Here is an 18809-nt window from a genome sequence, read left to right on the forward strand (position 1 = left end):
AAAACAACACAATCCCGATTGGAATGATATACAATTAGTATTGGAATATTTGACTGAAACTGAAAAACAGCTAGTTTTGAAAACAGCAGGAAATTTGGCCGAAGACCATTATAAAATTACAGGAGGGGATGTTAAGGAACATTTCCCCCTCCAAGACCCAAAGTGGGATGCTAATAGATCGGCACATATGCAAAGATTACAGGAATATCAGGAATGGATTTCGAAGGGAATGGAGAGAGCAATTCCCAAAACTTTAAACTGGTCAGCTTTATATGCAGTTAAGCAAACTCCTTCTGAGTCCCCGTCTGAGTTCTTGGATCGGCTGAGGGATGTGATGCGCCGTAACACGCCGCTGGACCCTGGGTCTGAGGTAGGGATCCAGCAATTAGTTTCTTTATTCCTGGGTCAATCTGCAGGGGACATAAGGCGAAAACTTCAAAAGCTGCGTTCTACAGAAGGTAGAAATTTGGAAATATTGTTGGATGAAGCATGGAGGGTGTTTAGAAATAGAGAAGAAGAATATCGGCGGGGACAAAAGAAATTGATAGCTGCCATTCAAGAAAAAGGGGAACGGAGAGGTGGTAGGCGAGATTCGTCTCGATTAGAAAAGGATCAGTGCGCTATATGCAGGGGCTTTGGTCATTGGAAAAGGGAATGTCCTAGAAACAGGGAAGGGGGTCGGAAAACCTCGGCGAATGTGAAGATAGCCAATGCAATAGAAGACTGACGGGAACCTGGGGAATCTACTCTAGCGGATCCACTGGTTATAATTAAGCTAGGGGAAAAGCAGCAACAAGTGGAGTTTTTGATAGATACAGGAGCGACATATTCGGTTTTGAATCAAGCCTTAATGCCTTTAGGAGATGATTACGTTGTAGTACAAGGAGCAACTGGTCAAAGTGAAAAGGCGTATTTTTGCAAACCTTTGAAGTATAAATTGGGAAAACAATGGGGCATCCACAAGTTCTTATACATGCCCAACTCCCCAAAGGCACTTTTGGGGAGAGATTTGTTGGAACAATTAGGAGCAAAGATCACGTTTGAAAAAGGGGAAATTACTCTGGAGGTAAAGGATCGACAATATACACAGGCATTAAGTCTAGTCCTAACTAGTCTCCCCTCGGAAGGGAAAATTGATGAGGAAATTCTGAACCAAGTGTATCCAGGAGTCTGGGCTACTGATGTGCCTGGAAGAGCGAAAAATGCTCCACCTGTTGAAGTTAAGATAAAGGAAGGTCAACGACCGGTAAGGATTAAACAATATCCTCTAAAGAAAGAGGACAGGGAGGGAATCCGGCCAGTGATAGAAAAATTTTTGCAGCTAGGACTATTAAAGGAATGTGAGTCTGAATTCAATACCCCTATATTACCTATTCAGAAGTCCGATGGGTCATATAGGGTGGTTCAAGACTTGCGCGCAGTGAACAGGATTACTGAGGATCTCTACCCAGTCGCGGCAAACCCGTATACCCTACTGACTGCATTGGCACCTGAATTAATCTGGTTTACTGTTCTAGATTTAAGGGATGCTTTCTTTTGCCTCCCTCTCCACGAAGCCAGTCAAAAGTTGTTTGCATTCGAGTGGGAAAATCCTAAAAGAGGTCGAAAGACCCAGCTCACTTGGACGGTGTTGCCGCAAGGATTTAAGAATAGTCCTACCATCTTCGGCAATCAGCTTGCGAGAGACCTGGAATCCTGGGAAGCCCCGTCCGAGAAAGGAAAATCGTTACAGTATGTGGATGACACCCTGATCGCTACCAACACAGGAAGATTGTATGGCGTGGACGGTGAGTCTGTTGAATTTCTTAGGGCTTCAAGGATACAGGGTGTCCAAGAAGAAGGCCCAGGTAATGCAGCGTAAAGTGAATTATTTGGGCTATGAGATCAGTGCGGGACAGAGAACTTTGGGGCAGGCCCGCAAAGAGGTGATATGACAAACTAAAAAACCCCAGACGGTAAAGGAATTGCGAACCTTTCTGGGAATGACAGGGTGGTGTCGATTGTGGATCTACAATTATGGACTGCTTGTTAAACCATTATATGCGCTGACAGCGACTGAGCAGAAACACCTCGAATGGAATAAAGAGGCTGAACAAGCTTTTGAACAACTAAAGAAGGCTCTGATGTCAGCCCCGGCTTTAGGACTCCCGGATGTGGGTAAGCCGTTCCTCCTTTTTTCTCACGAGAAACAGGGCATTGCCCTAGGAATATTGGTACAGGAGCTAGGTCCGTATCGTCGGGCAGGTGGCTACCTCTCTAAACAGTTAGACGCGACTGCAAAGGGCTGGCCTGGATGCCTAAGGGCAGTTGCGGCTGTGATACTAAATATACAGGAAGCCCGAAAATTCACCCTGGGCCAGAAAATGACTGGTTTTGTGTCCCATGCAGTGTCGGCAGTATTGGAAGCAAAGGGTGGACACTGGCTATCTCCACAAAGATTCCTGCGATATCAAGCTGTAATAGTGGAACAGGATGATGTGGAAATCGTGGTTACTAACATTGTCAACCCAGCTTCTTTTCTCAGCGGAAACACAGGAGAACCAGTGCATCATGACTGCTTGGAAACTATTGAAGCGACATACGCAAGTCGCCCAGACTTAAAGGATAGCCCCATAGAAAACGGAGAAAACTGGTTCACAGACGGGAGCAGCTATGTCCCGAATGGCAATCGACACGCAGGACACGCCATCACCACCAGTCAAGAGGTAATAGAGTCAGGACCTTTGCCCATGAACACCCCCGCACAAAAGGCAGAAATAATTGCCCTAACTCGAACCCTGGAGTTGGCTCAGAGCAAAACTGTAAACATTTACACAGACACAAAATATGCCTTTGGAGTTGTACACGCACATGGAGCAATTTGAAAAGAAAGACGTTTATTGAACTCCCAAGGAAAGAATATCAAACATGCAGAAGAAATTCTGAAGTTACTAGAAGCTGTCCAACTCCCTGAGAAAGTGGCAATTATGCATATTAAGGCACACCAGAAAGTGAGCTCAGATTTGGAAAAAGGGAATGAACTGGCGGACAGAGAGGCAAAACAAGTAGCCAAAACAAAAATAAAAGTAGCAGGGGCTTTAATCCCCGATAGGCATATTTCCCTACAAGATAAACCAAAATACACTAGGGAAGATCAGAAACTTATTTCAGACTTAGAAGGATCATATAATAAAGAGGGATGGGCTTATACCCCACAGGGAAAGTTAATTGTCCCCTCATATTTACTGTGGCACTTAATACGGGAAGAACATAGGAAGAGACATTGGGGAATGGAGGCTCTGTATAAACATCTGATAAAAGATATTGTAGCTAGAAACTTATATACCACAGTGAGACAGGTGACTCAACAGTGTGACCTTTGCCTCCAGACTAATCCAAAGAATACTCCCAAATTAGAAATGGGCCAGATTGGAAAGGGTAATGGGCCTGGACAACAATGGCAGGTTGATTTCACAGAACTTCCAAGAAAAGGGGGGTATCGATACTTGCTGGTATTAACTGATACCTTTTCAGGTTGGCCAGAAGCATTCCCAACCAGAACTGCCAAGGCTCGGGAGGTAACTAAAATACTAATACAAGAAATAATACCGCGTTTTGGGGTTCCAGCAACCATATCCTCTGACAGAGGACCACACTTTGTTTCAAAAATAGTGCAACAAACCAGCCACCATTTAGGTATAGATTGGCAACTTCACACCCCATATCGCCCTCAGTCGAGTGGCCAAGTGGAGAAAATGAACCACTTAATCAAACAGCAAATTGTAAAGTTGGGACAAGAAGCAAACTTGCCATGACCTCAGTCTCTCCCTTTAGCCCTTTTGTGTATACGGACAAGACCGAGGGCGAGGGAAGGACTGAGCCCTTTTGAAATTCTGTATGGACGCCCCTATGGAATACAAAAGGGGACATCAATGCAAATTGGGGATGAAATTATGACTTCCTATATGGTGGCATTGAGCAAGCAGCTCAATACAACTGGAAAACATGTAACTGGGACCCGAGGAAGGGGTCTGGATGGGCCTGTACATGATATCCAACCTGGAGATTATGTATATGTAAAGTCTCTTGCAGAAAAAACCTTGAAACCACAGTGGGAAGGACCATACCAAGTACTCCTCACCTCCTTCACAGCAGTCAAAATTAAAGAACAGAATGCCTGGATTCATCATACCCGTGTAAAGAAGTCGCCACAAAAGCTTTGGACATCAGAAATTCAAGGGCCGTTAAAGCTCAAGCTAAAAAGATAGGATGTGGGTTAAATTTAATATGATTCTGATAATTTCACAGGTGATAGACACAGCGGCCTGGCGAGAGAACTGGTATGTTCAGGCGATTCAAAACATCACCAAAATTTTAAATAAGACAGATTGTTGGATCTGTACCCAAATGCCAAGACATTCTGGTTATGAGATACCGTTAATAGGCATCCCACTGCCAGTTCCCCTGACGAACCGCCAAGACGGCTCCTTTTGGGGAAATACAATCTGGAGCACAGACCCTCAGGTTAAGTGGGGACGAGAATTAAAAATCACTGTCGAAGAGACCAGCACACTGGGGGATAACTGCCTGGTAAGTTCGGGAAAAGGACTGTTCGTGGGAGAACACCCAAATTGTAACCAAAGTCATACATTAAATATGACAGGTAGAGATTTGGGATTTTTGAAATTGAACTATACCGGTCTCCCGACCCCACGAAGGACAGGGTGGTATTGGTTGTGCGGCACAATGGCTCGTAAAGTCTTGCCCATAGGATGGCGAGGAGCATGCACTCTGGGAGGTCTGGTCCCCAATATTACTATCATTGACGGGTCAACACGACCCCCCATAAGGAAAAAACGGAACATCGTAAATAACCCCCTCATAAACAGACCAACGAGTTTCCACAGTTTTGCGCGATGGTTCATTCCGTTTTTAGGGGTTAGTGAGTTGGAAAAGGCAATAATAAACATCTCAGCTATAATAGAAACAGTGGAAAATAGGACAGTTGATGCTCTCCTGGCACTTCAGAAGGAAGTTACTGACTTATCAAAAATAGTGTCACAGAATCGTATGGCTTTAGATTTGCTATTAGCCTTCCAAGGGGGGGTATGCACTGTGATCAATGTAGATTGTTGCATGTATGCAGATCAAAGCGGGCGAATTACAGAGGACCTCCAAGAAATTAGGAAACAAGTAAATATTCTACATAAAGTGACACAAGATAACACTTCTTGGGGCTTTTCTGAATTATGGGAGAAATTGACATCCTGGTTGCCCAATCTAACATGGTTAAAACAATTATTTGTAATGATCATTGTGATTGTCTTTCTACTTTTAATTATTGGTATAGCTATCCGTTGTGGATTTTGGTGGCTTAAGGGAACTGGAAATTCCTATAGTGAATGGAAGAGAAATCAACTGCGACAAAAATTAGAATCTAATCAATACTTCGAGTCTGAGTAAAAGAATTTACTAATTTCTTTGAAAAGGGGGGACTGAGAGAGAAGGGGTTAAGTGACAGAGTAAAGTTTAACGATTATTATGATAGTCTGCTTAGCTGTTTAGGGTAATGATAGTCTGCTTGGCCGTTTAGGGTAAAGTTTTAACGATTATAATAGTCTGCTTAGCTGTTTGCCAGATCTTACATGGTTTGTTTGGGTGTTGTGATAAGGTATACGGGAGTAAAGAGCCTTATGACCTTATAAGTCCAGCTTTATGACCATATAAGTCAGAAGAACAATTACAACCTTGCAAGAACAAGCTAAAGCCAGTTCTGCGGTTTGGACAAAAACCAGGACGCTACTGAGCCTGCGCCAGATGTGGGGGTAACTAGCAAGACTCGCCTGCCTTCATCCTCAGGACCCCTGACGACCACCACCAGGGGACACTGCGCAAACTCAGTCGAGAAAAAAATACGGAAATGGCTCGCAGAAATAATTTTAATATGAAGCGGGGATAGGTAATGCATATGTATAGGCGCATTACAACACATTATGAATATGTAATGAGATGCCTTTCAAAGGACACTACAAAAAAATAACATTTAAGACAAAAGGCAGTGTAGCAGCAAACGGAATTAAAAGGAGTCCTAGAAAGTAAATCTTTCAGTAATAAGCAAGCAAGGCTAATAACAATCTAGGGCATAGAAAAGATTAGCTCAGCACCAGGATGCACAGCAGACAGGAGAGCAAATTAGTTCCCTCTTACCAAAATGTAAATGGAGGGGGGGGGGGGGGAGGAATTCAGTACTTAGTGTTTCTCTTTATTTTTCCTGCATCTAATTTTTAACTGTTAAGAGAAATAACACAAAAGCTTTATTTTTGCTAATGCCAGGCAACCAGAATCTGGAATTTAAATTAATCCTTTACACACTGCCATCTGGGGATCATTTCTACCAGATCCAACAAGGATACAAGGGATAGGACAAGAGGAAATGGCCTCAGGTTGCCCCAGGGGAGGTTTAGATTGGACATTAGGAAAAAATTCTTCACTGAAAGGGTTGTCAAGGACTGGAACCAGCTGCCCAGGGAAGTTTCAGGGTGGCCTCACCATCCCTGGAGGCATTTCAAAGATGTGTAGATGTGGTGCTCAAGGACACAGTTTAGTGATGGACTTGGCAGTGTCAGGTTAATGGCTGGACTCAATGATCTTAAAGGACTTTTCCAACCTAAATGATTCTATGATTCTATGCTGTTCAAAACGACCTACAGTCTTCCTTCAAAAAAGAGGGGGTATACTGCTGTTTCAATTGTACTGGGTATCGGGTAATCCAGCCTCACAGCACTCTTTAAATTAAAGTTTACAAGCACCGAGATATTCCCCAGTGACTGCACTTTAGCTAGTTTGATATTAAGCTATACATTTTTCTTAACGTGATTAGAGCATATCTCAAGCTATGTTTGAACATATTCTTAGGTGAATGGGAGATACTACCAGCTTTTCATTAGACAGAACACATGAGTATTTTAAAAAGCCAAGCTCTAACAGAATACACAGCACAAGCATGTGTTTCTGCCAAGATATTTTCTATTAAGCAAATCAAATGCATATGTTCATTCTCTCCCTCTTCTGTCCATACTTAAAATCCAGGCAAATTTGCAGAACAGCGCAAAGAGCAAGGTGTTAGAACTTACAGAGAAGTCCCACAACCGCTCTCGCACACGCAAAGCTACGTGCTTACCTTTGCACTCCCATTTGTTACACAACACACTTTGGTGCCTGGGAATTTGATTGATTTAGATTCGCCCTGACAGAAGGAAGCCTTTTTTTTTAACCGTTTGACCTTGTTTCACTTCTAACTGGAAGATCAGTCCGGCCAGGAAGGAGAGGTGAAACCTCACGACAGCTAGAGGGTGAATAATCTCTCTTCAAACTCTCAAACTCTGCGTATGAAGTTTCCTTTACAATTTGTACTCCACCGGGCTATTAAAGATGTACGAAAAGCACAGCAAGAAATCAAGCCGCCCGTCAGTACAGAAGGTGCCAGCAGCTCCTCCTCGTTTCGCGAAAATCCAGCCCTCACACTGAGGCTGCGGGACCAAATCCTGTGCAGCTGGAAGCGGCAGCGAGCCCTGGCCCCGGGGAAGGGCAGCTCAGCACCCTGCAAGGACGAGGCGCATCGCTCCGCTCCCCGCCACCCCGGGATGCCACACAGCCCCGACGCCGGGCAGCGGCGGCAGCACGGGCTCGCTGACGGTAACGGCGACCCTCCTGCCTCCCCCGAACGCGTAACGAGAGGCGAAAGCACCGTCCGGGCCGGCGGGCAAAGCACCTGGAGCCGCATCTCCCACCCCGGCAGGCCCGCCACCCGCCGCGCCGCCACCCCCCTCGCACCCAGACGGGGGGCGAGCCCCGGGAAGGGACATGTCGCACCGGGACGTCGCGCAGCCCCTCCGAGCGCCGAGGCCGGCCGGGGCTGGCAGCGACCGTCTCCTCGGGACCTGATGCTGCTGTCGAATGGCCGGATCCCATCGCCCGCCGCGCAACGGATCGAGCACCCGCACGGCCGAGGGACCAGGCACGCGTCTCTGCGGGGACGGGAGCTGGGGGGCAAACCCACAAAGCTAGCACAGCTCGTCGCGACAGGAAAATACTTTATACACCTGGAAAAACCGTTTACGATGACCTTTAGTCACACTTAATCCTCACTGGGTCTTACGAGCCTCGTCCCCATTTAAAGGCACAGCGGTCTTAACTTTCACTCAAGTGTGATATGGAGAAATAGTGTGAAATGGGGACGCTTAACACCGACTGTGATTGTATATGTCTGCTCAAGGAATGTGGGTATGGTGACTAGTCATGGGTGCGGTGTCTGGTCACATAGGCACACAGCTCTGAGGAGACAACTACAGTTTTTGAGGAGACGCCTGCCCCTCTTCCTCTAACAAAGGGGAGATGGGGAGACGCCTGCCCTTCTTTCTCTAACAAAAGGGGCTATTTAAAAGAGAATGAGAGAAGATGAGAGACATTCAAATGCTATCTAGAGGAAGGGAGTGCCAAGTCTCCTTGCTGGAGAAGATCGGATGGTCACAAGAACATGAATCACCTACAAACCTGCAAGACCACCACATTCCAGGAAACGGACTGATAAGCTAATTAACATACGAAGCGGGGTTTAGGTAACGAATATGTATAGGCGTTAATTGAATATTCATTTGTTTCATTGTATAAATGTGGGATGGTTCCTCACTTCGGGTATGCACGCTTGTGGAGGAGCGATCCCCCGTGCATCTGCGCGCAATAAACATACCTACTTTATAACTTTCGAGTTATAGAGTCTAATTCCGCACGTCAGTTTTGGCGAGCCAGCCAGGAGGATTTCTGCTCGGCTGAGGGACCAGCTGCGGAGCGGACGCTCCTAGGCGCGCCCTGGGAGATTTCCTCGGAGGAGCCTCCTCTTCTCAGCTGTTCACCCGGGAGCAGAAGAGAACCCCTGGATCCGCGGATAAACGGTATGTTTAGTAACGGGGCGGCTGGTGAGACGCACGGAGACGTCCGGCGCGCAGCGTAGTCCCCAGGAGGAAAGGTACCTTGGGAGGGGGTTTGCTGACCAAGGGGTGGCCGCTAGCGATCTTGAGGGCAGATCGAGCAAACACGAGGTTACTGCCATTCCTAAAAGCCCGGAGGCCTTGTGACGGAAAGCGGGGGGCGGGACGGAATAAGGCGGAATCTCACAGGAACAAGAGGGACCTCATAGCAAAAGTAAAAGGGAAACTTTTGCGTAGGAAAAAAGGGGGAAGCTAAAAACTTCCATTGGGTTGTCTTAAGAATTGGGGAATTCCTAGAATATAACAACTGAAATAGCGCTCTGTGTCTTGTTTGTTCTGTGTGTTGCCTTGTTACATGTTCAAAACTTGGAGTTATGAAATGTATGTTGAAAAATAATAATATTCTGGTAATTTGTGGCAAATAGCGGAAAACTTAACACTCTGCTTAAGACCAGGAAAAATGTGGTTTTTTGTTTGTTGTTTGTTTTTTGGCAATTGTTCATTGAAATGCATACTTTGTGAACTGTCAGTGTTCCTAAAAGATGTACATAAGTGCACGGTACCGTATAACATACTGCTTGTGTGACTGAGGGCTGCCCGGAGAGTGTGAATGGTGTGATTGAGATGCGCATTTTGATTTTCCGTGTATAGCTTAATTATTTTGACTGAGTGTGAGTGCAAGAGTGCTTGAGACACGCGTTCGAGTGCAATACGAGTAAGGAGCTCTATCGGCGTTTCCGACCTTGGGTGGCTAAGGCGGCCGGAGAAAAACAAAGTAATTAAAATTGTAAAATGGGAAGTGGAAGGAGTAAGCCCTGTGAAAAATCGCCCTTGGGTTGTATATTAAAACATTGGAGTGATATCGTAGGATATGGTGGTACCGAAAATAGAAGAAAATTGATTAAATATTGTAATCAGTGGTGGCCTTTGTATAAATTGGAGAGTGATGCGAAATGGCCTCAGGAAGGAGGAACGTTAGATTATAACACTCTCCTGCAATTAATGTTGTTTTTGAGGAGAGAGGGAAAGTGGGATGAAGTATCGTATGCAGACATGTTCTTCGTTCTCCGGGACAAACCTGAGTGGCAAAAGGACTGCGGCTTAGTACCCCCTCGGGATCCTATGGTACTAGCACTAGAAAGAGAGGATAGGAGGGAGCGTAAAGGAAAGTTGAAAAGATGTTGCTCAGCATGTAGTATTGGACAAAGGTGTATCAAATTAAACGGAGAACAAGAGCCCGAATTAAATGATTTATTTAATCCATCTTATAGAGTGGAGAGACAAGGTTCGGCCGGGGCTCCCAGTCCACCCCCAGGCGAACAAGAGGAAGAAATTCCACAAGTTATTTATAAAGAAAGCCAAACACCCGCTGCCACACAAGGAAACACAAAAACTGCCATTACGGCTCCAAATAGTCCGGTGTCTTCACGCACCAGACAGAAGTCTGTTTTACAGGCACCCCTCCGAGAAGCCGTGAATCCGGACGGAGGAACAATGAAAATAAAAGTTCCATTCACGGGCGCTGATCTGAGAGAATGGAAAGAGGCTGCCCGAGAATACCGTAATGATCCAATAAAGACGGCACAGAATTTTAAATTTCTAATAAAACAGCACAATCCGGACTGGAGTGATATACAATTATTATTGGATTGTTTGACTGAAACTGAAAAGCAATTGGTCATAAAAACAGCGGGGGATCTCGCAAAGGAACACTATAATATAAAGGGAGATAATTATAGAGAATGGTTTCCTTTGTTGGACCCGGAATGGGACCCAAACCGCGCCGCTGAAATGGGAAGATTACAGGCATACCAGGAATGGATATTCAGAGGAATGGAGAAAGCAATTCCTAAAACAATAAATTGGGCAGCGTTATATGAGGTTAGACAGGGTCCCTCTGAAACACCTTCAGAATTCTTAGACAGGATAAGAGATGCAATGCGCCGGCACACGTCTCTGGACCCAAATTCGGAGGTGGGCGCACAGCAACTAATATCCCTCTTTTTAGGACAATCACAGGGGGATATTAGGCGCAAGCTGCAAAAATTGAGACCTCCTGAAAATAGAGACTTGGAAAAATTAGTAGAGGAAGCATGGAGAATATTTAGTAATCGAGAAGAAGGTTACAAGCAGGACCAAAAGAAAATATTAGCAGTAGTAAGAGAAAATGAGAATCAAAAATCTAAAGTTAAATCAAGGCGTGGGCTAACACCCCTGGGTAGGAATCAGTGTGCAATATGCAAAAGGACAGGACACTGGAAAAACGAATGCCCTGAACGCCGACATCAAGAAAATACTAAATGGCGCAGCAATCAAGGGAAAACAATAGCTCACATGGAAGAAGAAAATTGACTAGCCGACCCATTAGTAAAAATAAAATTAGGAGAAGAACAGGAGGAGGTGGAATTTTTAATAGACACAGGAGCTACCTATTCGGTTTTGAACCAAGCTTTAATGCCTTTGGATAATGATTATGTTTCAGTACAGGGTGCAACTGGCCAAACTGAAAAGGCTTATTTTTGTAAACCTTTAAAATATAAGTTGGGAAAACAAATGGGGATCCATAAATTTTTATTTATGCCAAATTCCCCAAAGGCCCTTCTTGGTAGGGACTTATTAGAACAATTGGAGGCAACAATCAAATTTAAAAAAGGGGAAGTTACTCTGGAGGTAAATGATCATCAATACATACAGGTTATGAGCCTATCTTTGGCCAGTACTCCTATAAAAAGGGAAATTGATACCAGAATTATTGATCAGGTATATCCCGGAGTATGGGCAACTGACATGCCGGGACGTGCCAAGAATGCATCACCTGTTATAGTAAAATTAAAGGAAGGACAGGGTGCGATAAGAATTAAACAATACCCACTGAAAAGGGAAGATAGGGAAGGAATTCGTCCAAATATAGAGCGATTCATAGAATTAAAACTACTAAAAGAATGTGAGTCAGAATTTAACACACCTATCCTCCCAGTTAAAAAACCTGATGGGTCTTATAGGATAGTTCAGGATTTAAGGGCCATTAACAAAATAACAGAGGATCTGTATCCTGTAGTAGCTAACCCCTATACCTTACTAACCACCCTGACACCTGACCTAGCTTGGTTCACAGTTTTAGACTTAAAAGATGCCTTCTTTTGCCTCCCTCTCCATGAAGCCAGCCAAAGAATTTTTGCTTTTGAATTGGAAAATCCCAGAAGCGGTCGAAAGACCCAGCTCACATGGACGGTGTTGCCACAGAGGTTTAAAATAGCCCCACAATTTTTGGAAACCAATTAGCAAAGGATTTGGAGTTATGGGAACCACCATCAGGAGAAGGGAAAGTGTTACAATATGTAGACGATCTTCTTATTGCAACCAGAACCGAAGAATCTTGTATTATTTGGACTGTGAGCCTGCTGAACTTTCTGGGACTACAAGGATATCGGGTTTCTAAGAAGAAGGCACAGGTGGTGTTACAACAAGTCACATACCTAGGGTACGAGATCAGTGCCGGACAACGGGTCCTAGGGAAGGCCCGAAAAGAAGCCATATGCCAAGCGCCCCGACCACGAACTGTAAAGGAACCGCAGACATTTCTGGGAATGACAGGATGGTGCAGGCTTTGGATATGTAATTATGGCTTGCTTGTTAAACCATTATATTCCCTGATAGCAGCTAATCAGAAGGATCTTCAGTGGGATGCTGAATCAGACAGAGCTTTCCATGAACTGAAGAAAGCCTTGATGTCGGCACCAGCACTAGGACTTCCTGATGTGAGTAAGCCATTTTTCCTATTTTCCCATGAGAAACAGGGAATGGCATTAGGAATACTGGCACAAGATTTGGGACCATACAGACGGGCAGTGGCATACTTCTCTGAACAGCTGGATGCCACTGCAAAAGGGTGGCCTGGTTGCCTGAGAGCAGTAGCAGCTGTCATCCTAAACATCCAGGAGGCCCGGAAGTTTACCTTGGGCCAGAAAATGACTGTCTTAGTATCCCACACAGTGTCTGCAGTCCTTGAAACAAAAGGGGGGCATTGGCTCTCCCCACAGAGATTCCTAAAATACCAGGCCATAATGGTGGAACAAGATGATGTTGAGATCGTGACTACAAACATCGTCAATCCGGCCTCGTTTCTTAATGGGAATGTTGGCGAATCAGTCGATCATGACTGTCTAGAAACAATCGAAGCCACTTATTCTAGTAGGACAGATCTCAAGGATGTTCCTATTAATGGAGCTGAACATTGGTTCACAGATGGGAGCAGCTATATGCTGAATGGAAAGCGACATTCCGGATATGCTGTTACAACCTCTGAAGAAGTGATAGAATCGGGACCGCTACCAGCTGACACTTTGGCACAGAAGGCTGAAATCATAACCCTTACTCGAGCTCTGGAGAGAGCTCAGGGAAAACCTATAAATATTTGGACTGATTCTAAATATGCCTTTGGAGTGGTACATGCTCATGGAGCAATATGGAAAGAAAGGGGACTATTAAACTCCCAAGGAAAAATCATCAAACATGCAGAAGAAATTTTGAAACTCCTAAATGCAGTCCAGCTTCCTGAAAGGGTGGCAATTATGCACATCAAGGCACACCAGAAAGTGAGCACAGAATTAGAAAGAGGAAATGAACTGGCGGACAGGGAAGCAAAACAGGCAGCCAGAAAAGCAATCAAGGTAGAGGGTGCGCTAATACCCGATGGACAAATATCTCTAGAAGGTAAACCAGACTATACTAAAGAAGATCGCAAACTGATTTCTGACCTAGAGGGATCATATAATGAGGAAGGGTGGGCTGTAATCTCACATGGGAGAATAGTGATTCCTTCCTACATGGTATGGTCAGTAGTTCGGGAAGAACATAGAAAAAGGCACTGGGGGGCAGAAGCTCTCACTAAAAACATAATAGCACGAAACTCGTATACTCCTATTAGACAAGTAACCCAACAATGTGATCTTTGTCTCCAGACTAATCCTAAGATTACCAAGGGGCCAAAGTTGGGAAAAATTGGGAAAGGAAATGTTCCAGGGCAACATTGGCAGATTGATTTCTCGGAACTTCCTAAAAAAGGGGGGTATCGATATTTGTTGGTACTAACAGATACCTTTTCAGGTTGGCCAGAAGCCTTCCCGTGCAGAACTGCTAAAGCCCGGGAAGTGACCAAAATACTGCTCCAAGAGATAATACCTAGGTTTGGAGTCCCAGCGGTAATGTCCTCTGATAGAGGACCACATTTTGTGTCCAGAATAGTGCAACAGATCACAATCAAGTGGCCAGGTGGAAAAGATGAACCATCTAATCAAACAACAGATTGTCAAGCTAGGCCAAGAAACGAATCTAACTTGGCCCCAGTCTTTGCCATTAGCTCTTACACGGATTCGAACTAGACCAAGAGCAAAAGAGGGGCTTAGCCCATTTGAAATTTTATATGGACGACCCTATGGGGTACAAAAGGGGACGTCTTCACAGATTGGTGAAGAAACAATGACTTCCTATATGGTGGCACTAAACAAACAATTAATAAGAATTGAGAAGCATGTGATGGGAACACGCAGTAGGGGTCTGGATGGACCTGTTCACGATATACGACAAGGGGACTATGTATACATTAAGTGTTTTGCAGATAAAACCCTGGAACCACAGTGGACCGGACCTTTTCAAGTCCTACTCACCACCTACACCGCAATCAAGGTTGAGGGACAGAATTCTTGGATTCACCATACCCGGATCAAGAAAGCCCCTGCAACTTCGTGGAGAGTAACCCCAGATAAAAAAGAACTGAAACTCAAATTTACTCGGACAAATGGGAACAATGTGGGTGGCAAGTAAGTGAACCTGAGCGGTTGTGGATCCACTATATGGGAAGGGCACCACAACAAACAATACAGAACAGAAGAGTCTGGGACTAAGCCAGTGGCCAGTCTTTCCCAACTTGTTATCGGTAAGCCCCAACTCAAACAAAGATATTTTTGATCAAAACAGATTTTATATGTATATGAGGAACGTTTAGATTCTTAAAATGATCAATAGTGGGTTTAAACCATTTGTGGTTTTTTGTACCCTCTCTCTCGCCTACAACCAAGAGCCTGATAACTGGCCTTGGAACCATGCCCAGAAAAAACACACTGGAATAATGGGAAAGGTGGACCCAAAGACGAAACTAGCTATGGTGGTTTTTTCTGAAAATGAGGTGTACCAAAAGAATCAATGGGATCGGGAGGATGTACACAAAGTCGACCGATTATGGGGAAAATTAGGAGATAGGATAAAAGTAGGGTGTCAAACATATAATGAAAAAGATAACACCAAGATTTCAGGAGACACCCTGATTAATGTCAGAAAGGTAGATAAGGAATTTACCCTTCTAAATACAACCATGTGCTTTAATTCACGGGAATGTTGGCACAATTTTACCCTAACCGAGCCCATCTTTATAATATGCCTAGGAAAGGAATCCCCAAGAACAGCTCTGACTTATAAGATCAAAATAACAATCATGCTAACCACTGTTCCTACCACCACCACAGTTACAACAACCCCATTAACGCTTGATCTTAAGTTAACTAAACCAAATCCAAAAATTTATACAATTGGACCATATGTAATCAGAAATACAGGTCAGCAACAACACTTCGGGTATGCACGCTTGTGGAGGAGCGATCCCCCGTGCATCTGCGCGCAATAAACATACCTACTTTATAACTTTCGAGTTATAGAGTCTAATTCCGCATGTCAAGTGTTCATGCACGGTTCAAGTCATTTCTGTTTGGTCCCATTAACCAACTGGTTCTCCTTGACCTTACCTTATGCCCCAGCTTGACCCATGGCGTCTGTTCCCCCTCCCGAGGCCGTGTGCTGCCAAGCGCCTGCAACACGCTCTGTCCTCCGGACCCTCTCCTGTGCTTCGCTGCAGACACATCTTTTCTCTACGTCGCCACTTAAGGCGCAGAGCTGCCTTCTGCTGACCACCGATGTGCAAGCCGTCGGTCCGCAGCGCCTCCCGGGGCGCCGGGGGCTGCCTGCGGCGCGGCGCGGCGCGGGGCCGGGGGCGGCTCTGCGGGGGCTGCCTGCGGCTGAGGCGGAGCCGCGAGTGCGGAGCCGCAGCGCAGCCCCCGGGCTCGCCCCTGCGGAGGGCTGCCCGCTCCCTTCCCTGCGCGCTCCCCGGCGCTCGCCGCCTCGCTCTGGCCTCTCCCGGAAAAGGGGTCCGGTCTCCGGCTGGCAAACGCCTGCCCCGAGCCGGGCACGGCCAGCGCCGCCGTCGCAGGAGCGTGCCGGGGCGAGGGGCGGCGGCGAAACGTCTCGAACCTCGGCAGCGACAGCCCCGACCGCGCGGAGACCCGGCAGCGAGCCCGGGCCCCCCGCGGGAGGCGGCTCCGGCTGACCGGCACCTTCACGCCGCACTCGCGGCCTCTGCCGCGGCCGTTCCCGTCCTCCGCAACCGCTCGGGGGGCGCCCGTCACCCGCAGCTCCCCCGGCTCGCCCGCGCCGCTCCCGCAGCCGCCCCCGGGCAGGGCGGGGGGGGACGGCGGAGCCCTTCCCGGCTGCCGTGCGGGGTCTGCGGCCCGGGCACAGCGGCCCCGCCGGCGCACCCCGCAGCGAGCGCACCGCGGCGCGGGGGGGCGGGGGGCGGCCACCGGGTTCCAGCCGCCGGCTGTCCCCGAGGGAGGGGCGGGCGGGGTCGCTCCAGCCCGCGGCACCGCCTGCCGGACCGCCCGCCGGCCGGGAGGGGTGTCCCCTCGCCCCGGGTGGCCCCCCGCCCCCCGAGCCGCCCCCCTCTCGCAGCCCGGGCTGCTGCCAAGCTCCTCTGCCGAGAGCCCGAGGGAGATCGCTGCCCTCCGGGCCCCGGTGCCCCCCCGGGGCTGGAAAAGCGCAGCCCCCTGCAGCGTGCTTACAGGCACCGGGGGCTGGGGGCTGCCTCTGCCTGCCTGTGCGGGTATGCACACCGCATAACCTAGCGCTGACCCGAACTGCATGCACACGTGTGTGCGGTGGGCATGCCCGCTCGGCACGCGTGTGCCCACTGGAACACACTTCCTTGGCCGCAGCCGGGGCGGGGGCTGCAGCAGCCTCCCCTCTCTCCTGGGCTGGTACTGTAATAAGTAACTCAAGGTAATTTGCTGATCGACCAAGGCAAGCAAGAGGAACGAACCCGTCGTGGTGGTCTTAAGAACTTCCTGTTTAACAAGAAGAGACATGTCCACAATGTGATCTTGCTACACCAAACATGGGAACGTCCTGTCTGACAAGAAACCACCACAACAGAAGCAGCAGAGGGGCTACTGAGGGTGTCAGAAGTGACCTCGGGGAAGACAAAAAGAGCTGCTCAGCTTGCTTGAATTTGCGCGCCGTTGGTGGAGCAGGAGACTCCCCGGCTGCCCAGCGCTGTTTTGCTTACTTGTCGCTTGCTTTAATAAATCACATTTTCTAATTGGCCAGTCTCTGGCATTTCACTGGACAGCTAAACTATAACAATTTTGGTGCCGTGACTCGGATAAGGGCAATCTGCCCTGAGGTCCGTGGCAGGGGAGGCGCCCCGCTGGATAAGCGGCCCTTGTCGGGGTGCTTCTACGCCAAATCCTTTACCGACGAACCTCAAATGTGACAGTGAGCAAATAAAACCGGTTACCCCGTAATCTTTGTGCACGAAGCCCGAATGAAGACGCAGGACGCGTGAGTATAGGCCGGTGAACCGTTCGGTTGGGGTTGGGTATCCTGAAGCGTGCTTGTGTGAGACGCCCAGGGAGGGCGAAGTGAGTGCGGACCCTCAGTAGTGCGGTTTCCAGACCCCGCGAGGGGCTGCGCCACGAACCAGGGGAAGCGAGTGCGTGAGTGAAAGAAGGCGCCTCGGAAGACGGGACAGAGGAAAAGCAAAGCCCTCTGATCCCATGGGTGGTTCTGGGGTCCAGATTAGGCTCCCACAGATACCACCGGAGAGTCCGCTAGGACTAACGATAAAATTTTGGGATGCGTACCCTTCTAGGCAGGGTAAGAGTAAAGTAAGATTGATACACTACTGTATGGAAGTTTGGGGTGGGAAACAAATTAGGGGCGACCACCTCTACTGACCGGTCTTCGGGGCATCTGAAGACTGGATATGCCAGGCTTTGAATATATATGTGAATTCAAAAGACCCGTTTGCCTGGAGGAAAGTGAGTATGCTTCCTTATGGGTAGGGTCTGAAACTAGGGCCCTCGTGTTCCCGTTAAAAGAAAACAAGGGGGGAAAAAGAAGAAGAATAGAAGTGAGGATGAGATCCCTACCTCTCCCCCTCCGTATACACCTCCACCGCCCTCCTCCCCCCCAGCTCTTACCACCTCCCTCTCTCCCCTCCCGCTGCTATCTAGACCCTGTGAAAGTGTTAAAGTATTGGGGTGAGTTTGTACAAAGCCCCGTATCCCCTCGAAGGTGCGGCTGAGTCACGCTGGATGCATGGCAGGGTGTTTGCTGTTTGCCTGCGAAGGCTGATATGTAATAACACAGACTTAAAGCAACAAGTAGCAGATGTGCATTCAGGGTAAGAAAGAGTTAAAATAGAAGTGCTGCTGCAGAGGCAGGCTTGTGTAACCTGCAGAGCAGGAAGAGCATCTCCTGCCCCGAATCCTCCTGATGGTGGGGAGGAGGGGGTTGCTGTTGCTGACGATTGAGCAGAAGGACCTGACAATGTCACCCCGATTGCTGCAGCATTTGCAGCACAACAGGACCGGTAACGGCCCCTCTAGGGCAGGCAGTGGGTCTGAGGAGAGTAAAGGTGAATCTCTGATGGGGAAATTTAGATGTTTGAAAGTCAGTTGTGAATAGGACTGGATAAAGGTTCGAGTAGATTTTTAATAAGGTAATCGTGATGTAGAA

At 47.5% G+C, this 18809-nt stretch overlaps 1 protein-coding gene across 1 annotated transcript in view; it reads left to right on the forward strand.

Moving 5' to 3' along the window:
• Positions 1 to 334: 334 nt before the first annotated feature.
• Positions 335 to 18809, forward strand: part of LOC308057979 (fas-binding factor 1 homolog) — a gene marked incomplete at its 5' end in the record, with an annotated part of 38514 nt that continues 20039 nt past the window's right edge. The window contains 2 exons of the mRNA XM_080411983.1: positions 335 to 370; positions 1649 to 1787. Coding sequence (XP_080268109.1) covers positions 335 to 370; positions 1649 to 1787 — 175 coding nt within the window. The remainder of the gene's footprint in view (positions 371 to 1648; positions 1788 to 18809) is intronic.

Source organism: Falco punctatus (assembly GCF_963210335.1).
Source record: "Falco punctatus genome assembly, contig: scaffold_57, whole genome shotgun sequence".
Lineage (NCBI taxonomy): Eukaryota > Metazoa > Chordata > Aves > Falconiformes > Falconidae > Falco > Falco punctatus.